The following is a 16338-nucleotide window of genomic DNA, read 5'->3' as shown; positions in this document are numbered from 1 at the left end:
TCTAAAAGAATGGTGTTCAATGGGATGCTATCGTACTTGATTACTTTGCATTAGAAAAGATTAAACTCACGAATAATTATATCGTTTATGTCTTAAGAGATTTCGATGTGACTTTTTGGCGATCTTTAGCTCAAACCGTACAGTATCGTTTGGCTATCTCAAGGTGCAATTAGGACTTAAGCGATCAAATGTAGTGCAACTTACATATCTTATTATAATTGATGTAAAAATGAGCTTAAGCAAAAGATTTATCAGTTGATTCTTGACCGACCTAGATTGAGCTAAGGCGGGAGGTTTGCCGCTTCCCCTGTTTCTCCCCATTCTCTTCTGGCCGATAGTCACCATCGCCGACTAGATAAGAAAAATGCTCACTAGTCGTTTTTCAATGATTAATGCTCCGTGTTATTCATTTCTCTCCGTGTTCATTCTGTGATGTCGTCGGTCTAACAGAATATGCCGGCAGTAGGCTTATTCAAGCTAGGTTTTCAAAGATGACAATGTAAGCACACATACATTTGTTTCGATGATAGGTAGAGACTTTCCTTCTCAATTTACCCCTTAATTAAATAATCAGTGAAGGCTATAGATGCACAATGAATATAGAGTCATCACTACGCAAATCTTTCCTCGGTGTATTTACTGAAACTCTACTCATGTACATCCATGAAACCAGAGGCCGACAACATTAAGCTCTTGCAATAGTTGAAAAAACCTTAGACAAGACGATATCCCATTGGGGCTTCCAAGGGTCAAGACAGAAAATTTATTTTCATTTTGCTGCAATTAACGGCTGCATTCTCTCTAATATCCAAGAGGGTGTTCGTGTACTTTTCACTAAGTCCAAATTATAAGCTCTATAAACCGAGATCTCTCATGAATTTTAAAACCCTAATAAATTATTGGTCGCACAGCTCATTTTCTCATCAAAATCATCTATTCATGAAGTGTCCCACCAGGGACACCGACCCACATAACGTAGCAATTCAACAAAGACTCCAAAAGAAAAAAAAATGAAAAAAGAAAAAAAAGAAGGCATCGATGCATGCTTTTGTATGAGACGGTTGTGTGGATATCAAACACACTTAAATGGGGGATGGACAATTGCATGCTCCCCACGCTCGGATCATAGAGAATTCGGACCCCACCATTTCCAATAAACTATCAAGAAGATTGAGAATATTAAATGAACAGATAAACAAAGTGGGTTGGGGTTGGAGACTATAGTATATTCATGGTAATTTGATGCCGTAAAGGAAAAGGATAAGGTCAGAAAAGTGAACAGCAAAAGGTGCATGCAAGTAATTAAATAAGGGCAACTTTACGATAATCATGGCCTGTGATGTCGAATGGGGTCGCGGCTTCCTAAGTGTAGAGATTGGGTAGCATATTCTTGACTATAGGAGCTGGGGCTAAGATGATTGAAGATTCTTTTAATTGAACTTTTTGAATATGCGTCCTCTGTGTAGATATCGATGGAGGCAAAGTATGCATAAACGACAAGAGAAGCCGATAAGTTGGGGGAACCGGTTGTACATTAATAAAGAACTCAAATAAGAGTCAATAAAACAAAATTAGTGGACAAATTGATCAAGAACTTAGTAAGCCACCCAAATAAAGATTAGTATTTTCATATTGTTGTTGGTAAACTTAAGGTTTGATAGGCAAATAAAGTTAGTAAAAGATTAGAGAAGATTTTTTTTTTTTTTTTTTTTGTCGAGGTAGGAGAAGTTGGTAATAAAAAGGATATAATCAACTCAAATAAGAGTTGATAATGCGGAACTGGCTAGCTGGTAACTTAATTAGAGAAGATGGTAATCACTATACTTAAAGTTGATAATTCGAAAAAAAAAAGAAGAGTTCGTAAATTTAATGGGTCGAGAAGTAGGGCAAAAAAGTTAGTAACTTAATTAAAAAGTTGGTACTTTTTCTATTAAAAAAAAGTTGGCAAATAACTCAAACAAGAGTTGATAAACCCAAACTAGCTATAAACAAAATTTGACAGACATGAGTGTTGACAAATTTAAAGCTTTTTGTAAGAAATACAAATGAAATTTGGTAAATGATATAAAAATTGATAACTAAAAAATCAGATAAATTAGTAATTGACTCAAATGAGAATTGGTGATATAAACCATGTTGATTATTTAATCAAAAAAATATTGGTTACTCATTCTTAAAAATATTAGAAAATTCTTATAAGAATTGTTAACTTGAAAACTTTGGTAAGAAAAAGGAGTAAAAATTGACGAAAGATAAAAACAAATTGTATTTTACAAATTGTAAAAAGAGAATTGGAGACTTCATAAAAGTATTGGTAAGTTATGAATAAGGTATCGGGAAATCAGGTGACTAATAATCATTTTTACCAACAGTTTTATGATAGTTACCAACTAGTTCAACATTCTACAAACATGAAAAGAATACTTCCATTTTTTTTTGGCTTTAAAGCTTAAGCAGAACCTTCCTTCGTTAGATATAAAATTCTACTTTTCACATTTTTTTCATCAACTACCCAATAGAAGCTAAAATTATCATTGGGGAGCTAAGGAACTTTTACCTTTTCTGATTTGAGATTTTGGAGATAAAATTATCATTTGCATTGGGGTTCCAAATATCTAATTTGAATACTTGAATCAAAAGCTTGAGAAACAAAGTAGTACGAGGAGCCAAAGTGCCCGGACAGAAAGTGCCATCTACCTTAACTAAAGTGAAACATTCGTTTGCACATCACCTCCTTTAATTTGATTAAACTTGATTTATTTTATATCCTTCAAGAGCACGACGTATCGCCTCTAAAAATCATGTCAACATGCCATCTATTTTTTTCAAATAACTGATATAAGGTAAATCAAATGCCCTTTGAAAATCCAACCCCATCAAACTAATACATCACCCATCACAAAAGAATAATTATGGTCCGTTTATTTTGCGAATAATGAGTGATTTTGAAAATATTTTCCTAAAAGTAATTATTTATAAAATTCAGTGAACAAAAAATATTTTCATCATCTCTGATAGTATTCAAACATAAAATTGTTATCGATAATGAAAACACTCTCCAAATCATTTTTTTTTTCTGTGAAACAAACAGTGGCTAGATAAGTATATATATTGAAAGGAGAGAATAGTCCCTATGGTACTTAGCCAATTACCGAAACATGAAAAAACAAATAAGACTAAGGGTAATTGGTTTCAAAGGTAGAGACATAATTGGTTTCTAGTCTTTAGAACCGAGAATCGACCCTATTCACCTTAGAATCGGACCTAACCGGTAGTAAAGAAAAAACATATCATTTCCCCGAAATACTTTGTAGTTTTTGCCCTTGCTACTTTGAGCCGATTCGGTGAATCGGAAGTTGGACCGGTTTTTCCCGGTTCCAACTTATTTCCACAGGAACTACCTAAAATTGGCCGATTCGATCTGGTCCGGTTTTCGAGTTGGACCGGGGATGGATGCATACCCCTAAAGAAGACCCTATTGTGAATATGATATATACCATAAAAAGATGGATAAGCTTTCGAATTGGATGACCCGTTTCCATGATTAGCTGTTTCATGATTATACCAACTCCTCTGTCTGTCTGTCTCTCTCTTTCTATCTCTCTGTATTAAAGTAGTTTGGTTGGATGTTTTGGTCGTTTCCATAGAAGCCATTCCTCATGTTAGCTGGCTGTTCTTACAAACTTGGCAAGAGCTATTGTATTGATATGATAACACAACTGTCGTATATTTCGGATATTCCTTTTGCCCATAAGCAATGCTACTAAAAATTATTATTTTCTTTTATTACTTTTTTCCCAATACTTGATAAGAAGTATATACGATAAACTCTCCTGTGAGAGCACAATTTGGGAGTTGAGACAAAACGTGAACGATTCTATTGGTCGTTTCCTCTCATGAAAGATCAAAGGATTACCTAACTAAAATTTCTATATTTCTTCTTCAAATTACTTAAATAAGTTAAAAAGAAAGAAGGAAGTCCTTTGAAATTATCCATGGTAGTACCCATTTTGATCTATATATCAATCGCAATTTTTACTAAATAATGTTTGCACTCGCCCCTCTCCAATTCCAACTTATTTCTCCTTATCATAACATAAGGTTACATTTTCCCAATTAACGTTATAAATGTGGTTAATCTTTCGACCTAAAACAAAAGAATTATTTTGCGGTTAATCAGCCGCCAAATGTTGTTGTCCAAAGAACAATCAGCAAATTTGTCAGCGAATGCCACGTCAACAGTTGATTTTGATCATAGCAATATTATATTTTTCGCACATTAAGAATTATTGGGGAAAAATTAAACCCAAAAATTAGGAAAATAGTCAGGAAAATCTGTACATCCCTGTTCGTTTTAATACAAAATTGGACAATTTGGAAAACAATTTTCTAATAATAAACAGTTATATCTTTCGGAATAATTAGCTAATAAAAAATATTTTCATCATTGATAATAATTTATATTTAAATATTTTTATGAATAAATTAGTTTTGATTCATATATTTTTATAAACATCACAAAAGAGCATGTTTAAAAGAATATTTTATAAATTATAATATTTTCGGCAAAACGAGCCAACAACGAAAAGACACAACAAAGACTCTTTCTCTTCAATCTTCCATGCAAATCTTTTCTTTCCCACATCATCACAACGTGGGTGACAGCCTGAACTTAGCTGTGCTGGCCCCGCCATGCATAGAAAGTGGGGTCCGGATTTTTCCTGAGAAAATATTTTCTCGCCAGCTTATCCGCTTTTGCGCTTTTTCCCGCAAAAGGAAAAATTTTCCCACCTCCCTAACCTTACGTGGTCCCCTGGGTCTTCTCTAGTAATGCATTACTCAATTTGTGCATAAATGCTGGATTTTAGGGTAATTGTGACTGGAAATCGAAGTTATCTGGAAAATAGAATAAAATAAGGTAAGGATTGAAACGGGTCTATAAAAGAAAGAATTTGTAATTGGTGTTTTACCTCCATTGCCTGGTTGGAAATTTAGAATTCTTAGTTGTCTCGAGCCCTTTTGGATTTTGGTGGGGAATGTAAATCTTCATTATTGTGATATAGGGAAAGTCTGAATCGTGACTATATTGATAGGACCTTAATAAATGGACTGATGTCTTGGTCAATGCTTGAGTTGGCGTTACCAATACTTAGCAAAACAAGCCAAAGTTAATCTAACTCAGGCTGTTGATGCGCTGGCTTTATCATTTCCAAAATCACAAGCACAGTGCATGTCACTAGGTTATATTTTTTTTTGAAAGTCGAATGTATCGGATAAACATGTATATCGCATTTTTCATCTTGTCAATTTGAGAAAAATGGTAAAAAATTTCAAAGTCGATACTCAGCAAAAATTTGAGAAATCAAAAAAAAGAAAAGTAAAGAATCTTCCCATTTTTCGTATTCACCTTTTAAATTCACATAACTCTCTATTTAAATCATCTTCTTTGGAGATTGCGGACATAAAGAACATCTCTCAGGTGGGTTTTTCCCCTAAGGATATTTAAAGTGAAAAAGAGGAAAAACAGTGCAAGCTGCGGCGCAAAAGTCAGTGTAGACCGTGGAATGTTTCACATAGTTTATCTATATTTTATATATATTCACCCAAAAGTCTCTCCATGGTCTCCTCTCCCAGCCATCTTCCCGCGAAATTAGGAGGTAGAGAGAGAGAGAGATTAGACTACCAAATAAACGTAAAAAAATAAAAAATAAAAAATAAAAAGAATAAAAAGAGAGATGACACAAATAATTTTAGAAATTATATATTTATATATCCATAAGAATTAGTTGAGTTGAAATATTATTTTATTAATTATTATAGGAATAAGTTTATTCAAAAGTTCTGCAATTTTCATGAAAGTGTAATTGAGTTCTAAAACTTTTAAAAATTATAATCAAGTCTTAAAATTTAGAACAAATATAATTAAGCCATAATTTTTTTTTCTAAAAGTGTAATTGAATTTTAAAAATTAAAATAAAATAAAATTAAACCTTAAAACTTATTGAACTGGTGTAATTAAGCCATTTCTTTCATCAATTCCGTCCAACTTAGCAAGTGAAAAATGCTAATAAGTTTTAATATTTGATTACACGAACTTAATAAGTTTAAAGATTTGATTGTGGTTTTTGAAATATTTATAACACGACTGTATTTTCTTGATAAGTTTCAAAACTTCTGAGTACATTTATTCCATAATGATATAAATTTTGGTAACCAATGCGACTCGTCAAGGAAGGAGAAATCCACAATATGTCAGACTTTTCTCACATTATGTATGCCAGCGTAGTATTTGTCTCAATTAGATAATTCAATGGGTGTTTTCGGGACGCTTGTTGATCCAATTTGGTAAAAGGAAAATGACAAAATTGCCCCCCAATAGACAAAACCAAACAAACAAGGAAAACAGCTACGCTACACTCCATTCATGCGTGAGAGAGAGAGAGAGAGAGACGTTAAAACCGGTGAGAGCTCGAGCAGACGATTCATTTGCAGTTCATGAAAAGCTTAGACGTTCACCAAGCTCTCCCTCTCTCTCTAGAATCACTGTGCTTTCTCTCTCTAGAACCTCTCCCGTCCGTCCGGACCTCCGTAGCGACCAGCGCCGGCTCCCCGCACTCTCGAGGAAGAACCCGAGAATGGATCCCTGCCCCTTCGTCCGCCTCATCGTCGAGTCCCTCTCCCTCAAGCTCCCCGTCGACCCCTCCAAGCCCGCCGTCGCCGGCGGCGGGATCCACCCCTCCGCCACCCCTTGCTTCTGCAAGCTCCGCCTCAAGAACTTCCCCGCCCAGACCGCCCTCCTCCCGCTCTCCTCCTCCAAATCCGCCGCCGACGCCCCGCCCGACACCGCCACCTCCGCCCCCGGCTTCCACCTCGACCCCGCCGACCTCCGCCGGCTCGCCGGCAAGCCCTTCACCCTCCGGGTCTCCGTCTACTCCGGCCGGATGGGGGGCCGCACCTGCGGGGTCAGCAGCGGGAAGAAGCTGCTCGGGCGGGTCCAGGTCAGTGTCGGCCTCGACGGGGCCCAGGCCCGGCCTGTCGTCTTCCAGAGCGGGTGGCTGAAGCTGGGGCCCGCGCCGGGGAAGGCCGCGCCCGCGCGGCTCCACCTGGTGGTCCGCTCCGAGCCCGACCCGAGGTTCCTGTTCCAGTTCGGCGGCGAGCCGGAGCTCAGCCCGGTCGTGTACCAAATCCAGGGGAGCAACATCCGGCAGCCGGTGTTCAGCTGCAAGTTCAGCGCCGACCGGAATTGCAGATCCCGGTGAGTCTCTTTAGGTGCATGTTAGCGTAGCCTCACGTCTCCGTGCTAACGTGCGCTTGGGGTCATTTAATTTTCGTGGGAATTTTATCCCAGGGGAAGGAGTGATGAATGATGATGATCATTATGCTAGGTCCATTAATTAGAGGGGGGCCTATCGGCTGTGAATTATTTTTCACGATTTTTAGGGGTTTGGTTTCTGCTAATTTACGCATGTGGGGTTGTCAAATTTCATTTTTTTTTTTTTGCCTCACTTTTGCAAGCTATTAAAAAAAAAAAAAAAAAAAACTGGAAAAAAGAAAAACAGAAAATTGAAGCACATGGGATTGTTACAATTTGGTCAAGGACCCTATCTGGTCCTCACCTTGCCTTTCTTTCATGGTGGGGGTAACCCCCTTGACCCCTCCCTCTCTCTCCCTCTCTCTAATTTGTACTAAATTGAAATTTCACTGTAAAAGATCCTAAAAGGTGAAAAAGCGTAGAGAGAGAAGTGGCAATCTTGGAAGATTTCTTTCCCCTTTTTCCTCCCAACTTTTTTTTGGGGATCTGCCAGCATTATGAGCCTAGACTGTAAGAATAGGCAATTTAGGCACGTCGCTGCCGGAACTTTGACATATAAAGAGTTGGGTCCATGGTTTTCTTGTTTCTAGGTCGTCTGAAATTCGAAAGGAATACAAAGTTCAAAACTTTCGGGAAAAAAAAAATTCGCTGTTCAATAGGTCCAGATCGTGTGACATGTGATGCAGCAGTAAGATCTCGCTCATGCCATGTTCGGTCAGACCCTCCTGAACAAATCTAATATTTTTCTTTTTAGCGACGAAGTAAAAGGATCGGCGTAGCCGACTTTCTACGAATTACAAAAGTGGGTCGATATTTAATGGATATTCTCGATAGGAGTTCGTCGAATCAGCTTTGTTTAATGATCCTCTGCTGCCGCTGCGTCTTTGTTATGTGCGACACATACAATATTGCGTCGGTTCATTGATTCAATCATCACTGATCACGATCTGTCCTCCGTGCTGTCGTAAATGGAAAGAGAGCTTTCTAGTAGACTCGAATCTTCAGGACAAGCATCGTGATTAGTTTAAGGAAAACGAGGGCGATCTTCGGCTGACGGAGCAAAGTTTGGTCAAAGAGACAGCTCCAAATCTTCTCCAACTGTCATCGACAACCACCCTCGATTCTTCCCATGTGCAACAACTTAGGTCTCACCGATATTAAAATTTGCAAAATCGATCATTACGGGAGTTGATGTTTCCAATAAATTCTCGACTGACCCTCGATTTATTTAATTAATTCGTGTTGATTATAGAATATTTGATCGTTTAGTTCTTGTTCGGTACCTTGACTAGTGACTAGGTAGTCTTGGTCCAGTCATTGTTCTAGTTTTAACAATAATTGGTTTCATCATTATGGTTTTTGACAATTTCGATTTATGATTTGTGCGTTGGGAAATTAGATCATTGGCGTCGGATTTCCCCAGCAGCCGAGGATGGATGAGGACTCTGTCCGGGGAGCGAGAACGGCATAGCCGGGAGCGGAAGGGGTGGATGGTCACGATCCACGACCTGTCCGGCTCGCCCGTGGCGGCCGCCTCGATGGTGACCCCCTTCGTGCCCTCCCCGGGGTCCGACCGGGTCTCCAGGTCGAACCCCGGCGCGTGGCTCATCCTCCGCCCCAACGGCTACTCGGTCAGCAGCTGGAAGCCCTGGGGCCGGCTCGAGGCGTGGCGGGAGCGCGGCCCGACCGACGGGCTGGGGTACAAGTTCGAGCTGGTCACGGAGGGCGGGCCCACGAGGGGGATCCCCATAGCCGAGGCGACGTTGAGCGTCAAGAGAGGGGGGCAGTTCAGCATCGACGTCGGGTCGAGCCTGAAGTCGCCCGTGAAGGGCTTCGTGATGGCGTCCACGGTGGAGGCGGAGGGGAAGACGAGCAAGCCGGCGGTGCAGGTGGGCATGCAGCACGTGACCTGCATGCCGGACGCCGCCCTCTTCATCGCGCTCTCCGCCGCCATCGACCTCAGCATGGACGCCTGCCAGCTCTTCTCGCATAAGCTGAGGAAAGAACTGTGCCACGACGATCAAGATTGCTACTCCTGAGAAACCATACATCCCGAGTTCGAAACACATGCCCTGCTAACTGTTTTCCGCAGTGATGACTGATCAGTACTTGCTCAGCCCGGAGACCAAACAAAAAAAAAGGCTGCCGATTTGAGCGGAAAAAGACATGGTTGCGCACTCCACAAAATTTTTTTCTTGCCCGCGATCGCGATTTGCTTCTTGGATTGGATTTTGATGATTTTGGTACTTGTAGAGTTGGGGAGTTTGATATTGGTGTTGTCATTACCAACACTTCTCGGAGAGAAATTCTCTTTGTTGAACACATTTTTTCTTTCTTCTTTTTGTATAATTTACTTATCGAAATTGTACAGACAGGGAGATCTGGGGTTTGCTACAGTTGTTTGTTCATAAGAATATATTAACTGATTCTTTGATTTCTTTGCTAGCTCTCTTTCTGGATTGACACAAGCTATAAGCTGTTACTCATGTTGTCTTCTTTGCTGGGTTTGACATTGCGGACACGTGAAAATGATGCTGTTTCCCTCGAAGGTTGTCGTCTCCCTGTGATGGTGACTGGTGAAGGGCTGGACTTTTCTTGACGCATGACACTATCTTTTCTTTCGGTAGATGTATTTTGATTTTGCGTAAAATGATTGTGTCCTCTGCCCGACATGGAAGATAAGCCGACATTTTTCCTGCGGCGGAAGCAATTTCTCTTGGATCAAATTGATTCACAAGGCAAAAGCATGGACATTTCTTGTTTGAAATCTTGGAGACCTAAAACAACATGGGTCCAGAAAACCCTAGAACAGCACGGGTCCAGAGTTATTTTGGGTTGAGCCTTTTCCTTCGTTTGACGGTCGAGTCAGCTTCTAACAAGAACGGATTTCAACTCATGTTCATCGTTCGGTCTAATAGCTTCGTTTGAGAATGTAGGTCGCGCGCTTCCGATTCAGCAGACATCTCGAGGTCCGAAACTGGGGTTTGCATGGGGACACGAACGTCCCAAGCCCAAAGTTTCCGCACTCTCTCGCACTCACTCAGCTCGATCACTCTCTCTCTCTCTCGTGCTCACTCGGCTCACGATTGGGTCGCCCAACGTCAATGCTCACTCCCTTCTCCATTCATCAACTCCCCTGCTTTACAAAAGAAGCATGATTCAGAGATTTTCGATGTGAAAAATTAGCCGGATGCATTTCATTCCACGATCCACATTCGGACACGTGCGTATAAGTCATGATAGGTTGGGTCTTCTTGGTTATCATCTGTTGCTTTGCATTGGCCCAATGGGTTGAGTCCCCTACCGGACCACCACCTTTTTAATATTCAGTTTTAATTCTTGGAAATTCTTTTCTTGAAATCCAAGAATCAGTAAACCGGAGACGAAATCTCCAAGCGGTCCTGCAAATCTAGTTTCCTTATTCAGCCCTAATCAAAGGGAGAAAAGTAAATAAAATTTTCCTTAATCGGGCCAAGCAAAGTTCAAGAATCGCTTCGGTGCGTGCATAATCAAAGCAAGAATATAAAGAAAGAAAAGGAAGAGAAGAAAGAGAGGAAAACACTGCTCTTCACTTCGTACCCCGGTGTTCACCATGGAAGGAATATCAGTGTACTTAATATCGGTTTTTCCCTTTGTTGAAGACATTTTTTTTCTTTCTTCTTGGTCTTCTTCCTTTTGTGTAATTTACTTATGGCAATTGTACAGGCAGGGAGATCTGGGGTTTTGCTTAATGTCTGATTGTTTGATTTCTCGGCTCTCTCTGGATTGACAAACTGCAGGCTGTTACTCATGTTGTCTACTTTGCTGGCTTTGTCATCGTGGACACGTGAAAATGATGCGGTGCCCCGAGGTTGTTGTCTCCCTCTGATGGTGACTGGTGAAGGGCTGCACTTTTCTTTTGGTAGATGCATTTTGATTTGCCTAAAATGATTGTGTCTTCTGCCCAACATAAAAGAAAACCAACACTTTTCCTGTGCCGGAGACGATTTTTCTCGGATCAGATTGATTCACAAAGCAAAAGGGAGGCATATTTGCCCTTTGAAATCTTCGATGAGGCAAAAGCAAAGCCTCATAACAAGGTACAAAGTCTTCTAATTGTGCAAATCTACAGCGAAGCCAGTTTTGCGGCTGCATTCGTCGTGGCACACGAGGATGTCGAGTGAAGAGAAAATTCTGCTAGGTCTTTGTCCGAACCAGACGGGAATCCACGCCACGGGCTCCAATTCGGCTTTTCTTGGGTGCATCTGATCGTGCAGGACGAAACCTAAAGCAGCCGCATGCCCGCTGAGCTTCTTTCTCTCCCTCGGTTTCATCATGAAGCCGCACTCATCGGTTCCGGCGCTCGACAAGTTAGAACACATGATGATGGGGTGGCATCTCCAGTCCAGAATGGGCTCTGACTCTTCAGTAGTTTCCTCCAACTCCTCTATTCTACAGCTGTCCTTCCACTCTCCTCTCGCCTATGGTGGTTTTCGCGCCTCGTCAGATGAGATGCTGAAGATGCTCAGCTGGTCCCACGCCGGAGGTCCCATGCTATAAAAAACGTTTAATAATTACCGTGCACGTGCGGCGGGCCCGCCAATCTCAGCAACGTGAGCTTGTTACACGAGCGAGGGCACCGAGGTAATGGGACATGGGCTTGATCCATTGGACCTGGGCCTGTGTAGCCTACTCTGATATTGAAACCACCCGTTCTGAGCCCGTGGATGGAACTCATCATACAACCACGCGAGGCTCCTCTTCACAAAGCAGCGAAAGGGGCAGGCCAGGGATGGCCCAATGGGACGGTTCGGTGCTGCTAGACCGTTGCCTTTTCTCATTTTTTTTTTTTTTTTTAGTCTAATTTTATGAAAAATTTTCTTGACTCCCTAGGAATATCGGTAAACTGGAGACCTGTTTCGGACTTAAAAAGGGTCCCAGGTTTTAGGACTCGAGTTAAGGTTAGGTAATTTTTTATTTTTTTTAAAGAGACAAGAAAAAGTTTAGATTTCGACTTTGGATTAGACCTATAATCGGGGGATTTTTCCGGTACTTCGATTGTGCTGAGGCCCTGTCCCACAGCGGAACACCACAGCTGTAGCAAACAAGTAATAAGTCATATGCGGGGAAAGCTCGACCGCCGAGCTCAAGTAAGTGGGCTTGTAACCCTAACGGCGACATCAAAGTGATGGAATGGTGGGCTCGGATCCGTTGTGGTGGCCTGCCATGGTTGGACCATGAGTGGAATCCATTTTCTTCGGGCTGCTCGCGCGCATGGGCTCCTGCGGGAGGCTCCGTTAACGTCTGTACCCCGCTCGGGCTTGACGTGGCTAGAGGTGTTAAAATGGGTCATAAATGGGTCACTTGTTTATAATAAAATATGGTTAAATGGGTTTTACAATTAAAGGTTTAAGATAGGTGGGTCTTAAGTGGGTTTTTTTAATGAGTTGGGTTGAAAACTCATTTTCAACAAAAACATTATAATCTCTTTAACTTTATAAAATTTTTTTATAAAAATCGAAATTATAATTATAATTTTTATTTTCTCTTTTCTTTTTCTTCCTTTTTTTCTTTCTTCTTTTTTTTTTTCTCCTTCCTCCTTTCGGCCGCTGGCACGGCGATGGCCAGGCGAGCCTCTAGCTCGCTAGTGTCGGGCAAGCTTGAGCTTGCTGGATCTGGCAAGGTGAAGGCCTCGCCGATTTGGTGAGACTCAAGCTTGCCGGTGTTGGGCGAGGCTCGAGCCTCGCCAATTCCGTGAGGGGCGGCTCGAGCTCGCCAAATCTAGTGAGCCTCAAGCTCGCCGACGCCGGTGAGCTCGAGGCTTGCCTGTGGCGGCGCGACCAAAGAAAAGAAGAAGAAGAAGGAGGAGAAGAAAAAGAGAAAAACAAAAAAAAAAGAGAAAAAGAAAATTATATTTTAAAAATAAAATAAAAATAATTAAATTTTAATTTATAAAAAAATAATAATTAAATTTCGATTTTTTAAAAAATAATTATTTTAAAATTTATAAAAATTGTCCATTAAATTTGTGTTGTATAAAACTATTTTAGCAATACAATTTTAAAAAAAATAATATATATAAAAGCTTGGAAGTATTTTAATAATATAATCTTTAAAAAATATATAGGAATAAGTTTTTCTAAATTTGGTTAAATATGAAAATATTTTATTAATATAAGTTGGGTCGGGTTTGGGTCGAAAAAATTACATAAAGATAAATGGATCATAAATGGGTTAATGGGCCAATTTGGGGTCGGACCACTAATGACCTGACCCACTCGTTTAACGACTCTAGACATGGCCCAATGGGGTAGAGTTGCGCTAAATGGTCGCCTTTTTGTTTGGCCTTTTTGTTTCGCTAAACCGTCGATTCATCAAAGGATGAGTGGAAAAAAAACGAAAATTAGTCCACTTAATGCACAGAGATAGGGGCATCAACGACCTCCTCTCTTTGTCCCAAACGAAAATGGCGACTCTCTCTCTCTCTGTATTTTCTCTGTCATGGAGTTTGCCGGGATAAGCAGCGAGATCACCAACTGTTCCCTCGACAAACCAGGGGGCTTAGAAGCGCCAAGGATCCTCAGGGCAATTCAAGCCTCCTCCTGGGATCACTGGGCAACCCCAGCCGAGGCCTCTGCATCTGGCCGGTTCGGTATGCCAATTGGGACGTTCCGGAAGGAGAGCACCTTGCAATTCTTGGCTGAACCCAGAGAAGAAATTATAGGCCACGGTGAGATTCGTTAGGCTCTTGAGCGAGGTGACATAGGTCGGGCAGGACCCTGGACAGCTTGCCGTGTCCCAGGTTCAGGACCTCGATCTGGGTCAGTCTCACGCCCGGCAAGTGACGCCGGAGCACCTCCATGTCCGAGAGCAGTGCACTCCCATCGCAGATGCACCCGGTGAGCTGATTGCTCAAGAGCAGGATCTTATTGCCTCGAATGATTGTGTCTTAAAGAAGGCTAACATTTTCCTATGTCAGAAACAATTTCTGTTGCATCAGCTTTATTCACAAAGCAAAACGGATGCATATTTCCCGTTTGAAACTTTTCAATGAGGCAAAAGCAGAATCTCATAACAAGGTATGAAGACATTCAATGGGCAAATGGACGGTTCAAGACAGTTTTATGGCTGTTAAGTGTCGATAGGATTCGCCGTTCCATGGGCACGTCGCGTGAAGAGAAAGTTCTGCCGGGCCTTCGCCTGAAACAGATGGGGAATCCACGCAGTAGGCTACAATTCGGCTTTAGCGGGGCGCATCTGATTGTGCAGACAGAAAGCGGAAGCAGCCGAGTGCCAGGTTCTTTCTTTCCCTCAGTTTCATCATATGAAGCCGCACGCATCGGTTCCGGCGCTCGACGAGTCAGAACACGAGAACGGGAACCAGAGTCGAAGATATAGGACCGAGGCCAAAGAGAGCTTCAAGTCCACATGATGGGCGGCAACCATTACCCTTTTTTTTTTGTAAATAATTTTAAGTTAATTTGAGGGGCAGATTTGGGATTAACCGTTACTTATTTTTTCATTTTAAGTTAATTGGAGGTCCAACTCCATATAAATTAGAGATGACTCGTGACGATTTTTGGACATAAGACTAACCAGGAGCAGATTTGGATTAGAGCTAAAGTTGGTGATTTTTTTAAGACAAAAAATAGTTCATGGTAGAGTTGGTTCCATATAAATTAGAGAGGACTAATGGTGATTTTTGAATAGAGGACTAATCCTGGGCAGATTTGGGACTAAAATTAAAATTGGTGATTTTTCTTTTTAGACAAAACATGGTTAGGAGTAGACTTTGATTGGACCCAAAATCGGGGGATTTTCCTAGGAAATAGACCCAGGGAAGGACCAAACTTGTTGCGTTGTTTGCGACTTGACTGTGCTGTGGGTACACGTGAAGGAGAGGAAGTTTTCATCTGTTGCAGAGAAAAGAACAAGGAAAAACTAAACGCGACTATTTTTACACAGCCAGAAAATTCCAAGTCCTTTTATGATCTGAATTCTTCTTATATCCCTTCTCATCTCCATCTTTCTGCAGAATGGGCTGTCGAAGTCCGGACTCCTTGATGAAGGAAGCGACCTACGTTGGCGCTAACATGTCCGCAAATGTACAAGAACGTCACGAGAGAATCGCACTTTCATTGTAATCCATAGTCTTTGTTCATTTTGGCTTTAGGCACTTTCGATCGGAGTTCATTCCCTGAATCAGGCCAAGCAAAGTTCAAGAGAATCGCTCCGCTGCATGCTTAGGTAGTTTTTGGCCGCTCGACTGGAGTCAAAATCAGTTGGGATGTCGCAATTTATATCAAAGAGATAAGAGGGGAGATTGCAGAAATCATTTCGAGATAGTTTGTGGGAAAGATTGAAGTGGTGCAGAGTAGAGAGAACTTTTGGGATAGTTACTCTGGGTTTGTGGTAACTATCTTCATGCTTCAACTAGAAGAAGAGAGAAAAACACTGCTCTTCACTGATATCCTGGTCGTCTACTGTATGAACTGGTTGTATGAACTGAATAAATTGATGCGTCAGAGGATCAGGGGGGAAAACGATATTATTCTATTTAAAAGCTCTAATTTTTAACAGCACTATTTAATGCGAAATTGAACCTGACGTTCGGGAAGGAGGGCATCGTGCATTCTTGGCTGAACCCAGAGAAGAAATTGTAGGCCACATTGAGGTTCACTAGGCTCTTGAGCGAGCAGACGTCTCAGTCTGGCTAGACCCTTGACAGCTTGTTGTGTCCAGGTTCGGGAACTCGATCACGCACGAGACAGTGTCCAGCATGTGACCCCAGCGGGCGTTGAACACCTCCATGTCCGAGAACAGCCAATCCCCTCGGGACGCACCCAGTGAACAAAAAGAAGACCCACATTTTAACTATGTTGGAAACAACTTCTGTTGGATGAGTAGTATTCACAAAGGAAAACGGATGCGTATTTCCTGTTTGAAATCTTTGATGAAAGCAAAGTCTCATAACAAGGTATGAAGTGTTTCATCGTGCAAATTGACAGTTTAAGACAGTTTTATGGCTGTCGAGTGTCAAAAGGATT

General features: G+C 41.4%; 1 protein-coding gene across 1 annotated transcript; it reads left to right on the top strand.

The window, feature by feature from the left end:
* Window positions 1-6417: 6417 nt before the first annotated feature.
* Window positions 6418-9746, top strand: LOC104438202. Its single transcript, XM_010051298.3, has 2 exons — window positions 6418-7255; window positions 8712-9746. The coding sequence occupies exons 1-2, from the start codon at window positions 6636-6638 to the stop codon at window positions 9349-9351; spliced, it is 1260 nt and encodes a 419-aa protein (XP_010049600.1). The 5' UTR covers window positions 6418-6635; the 3' UTR covers window positions 9352-9746.
* Window positions 9747-16338: the final 6592 nt, after the last annotated feature.

Source organism: Eucalyptus grandis, chromosome 3 (assembly GCF_016545825.1).
Source record: "Eucalyptus grandis isolate ANBG69807.140 chromosome 3, ASM1654582v1, whole genome shotgun sequence".
NCBI lineage: Eukaryota > Viridiplantae > Streptophyta > Magnoliopsida > Myrtales > Myrtaceae > Eucalyptus > Eucalyptus grandis.
This window is presented reverse-complemented; position numbering and strand designations above follow the sequence as displayed.

Bases quoted from the DNA above. Each gene is read 5' to 3' on its own strand.
- LOC104438202 (XM_010051298.3), top strand. From the start codon at position 6,636: ATGGATCCCTGCCCCTTCGTCCGCCTCATCGTCGAGTCCCTCTCCCTC. The intron at 7,256-8,711 runs GTGAGTCTCTTT...TTGGGAAATTAG, and splicing joins GACCGGAATTGCAGATCCCG to ATCATTGGCGTCGGATTTCC.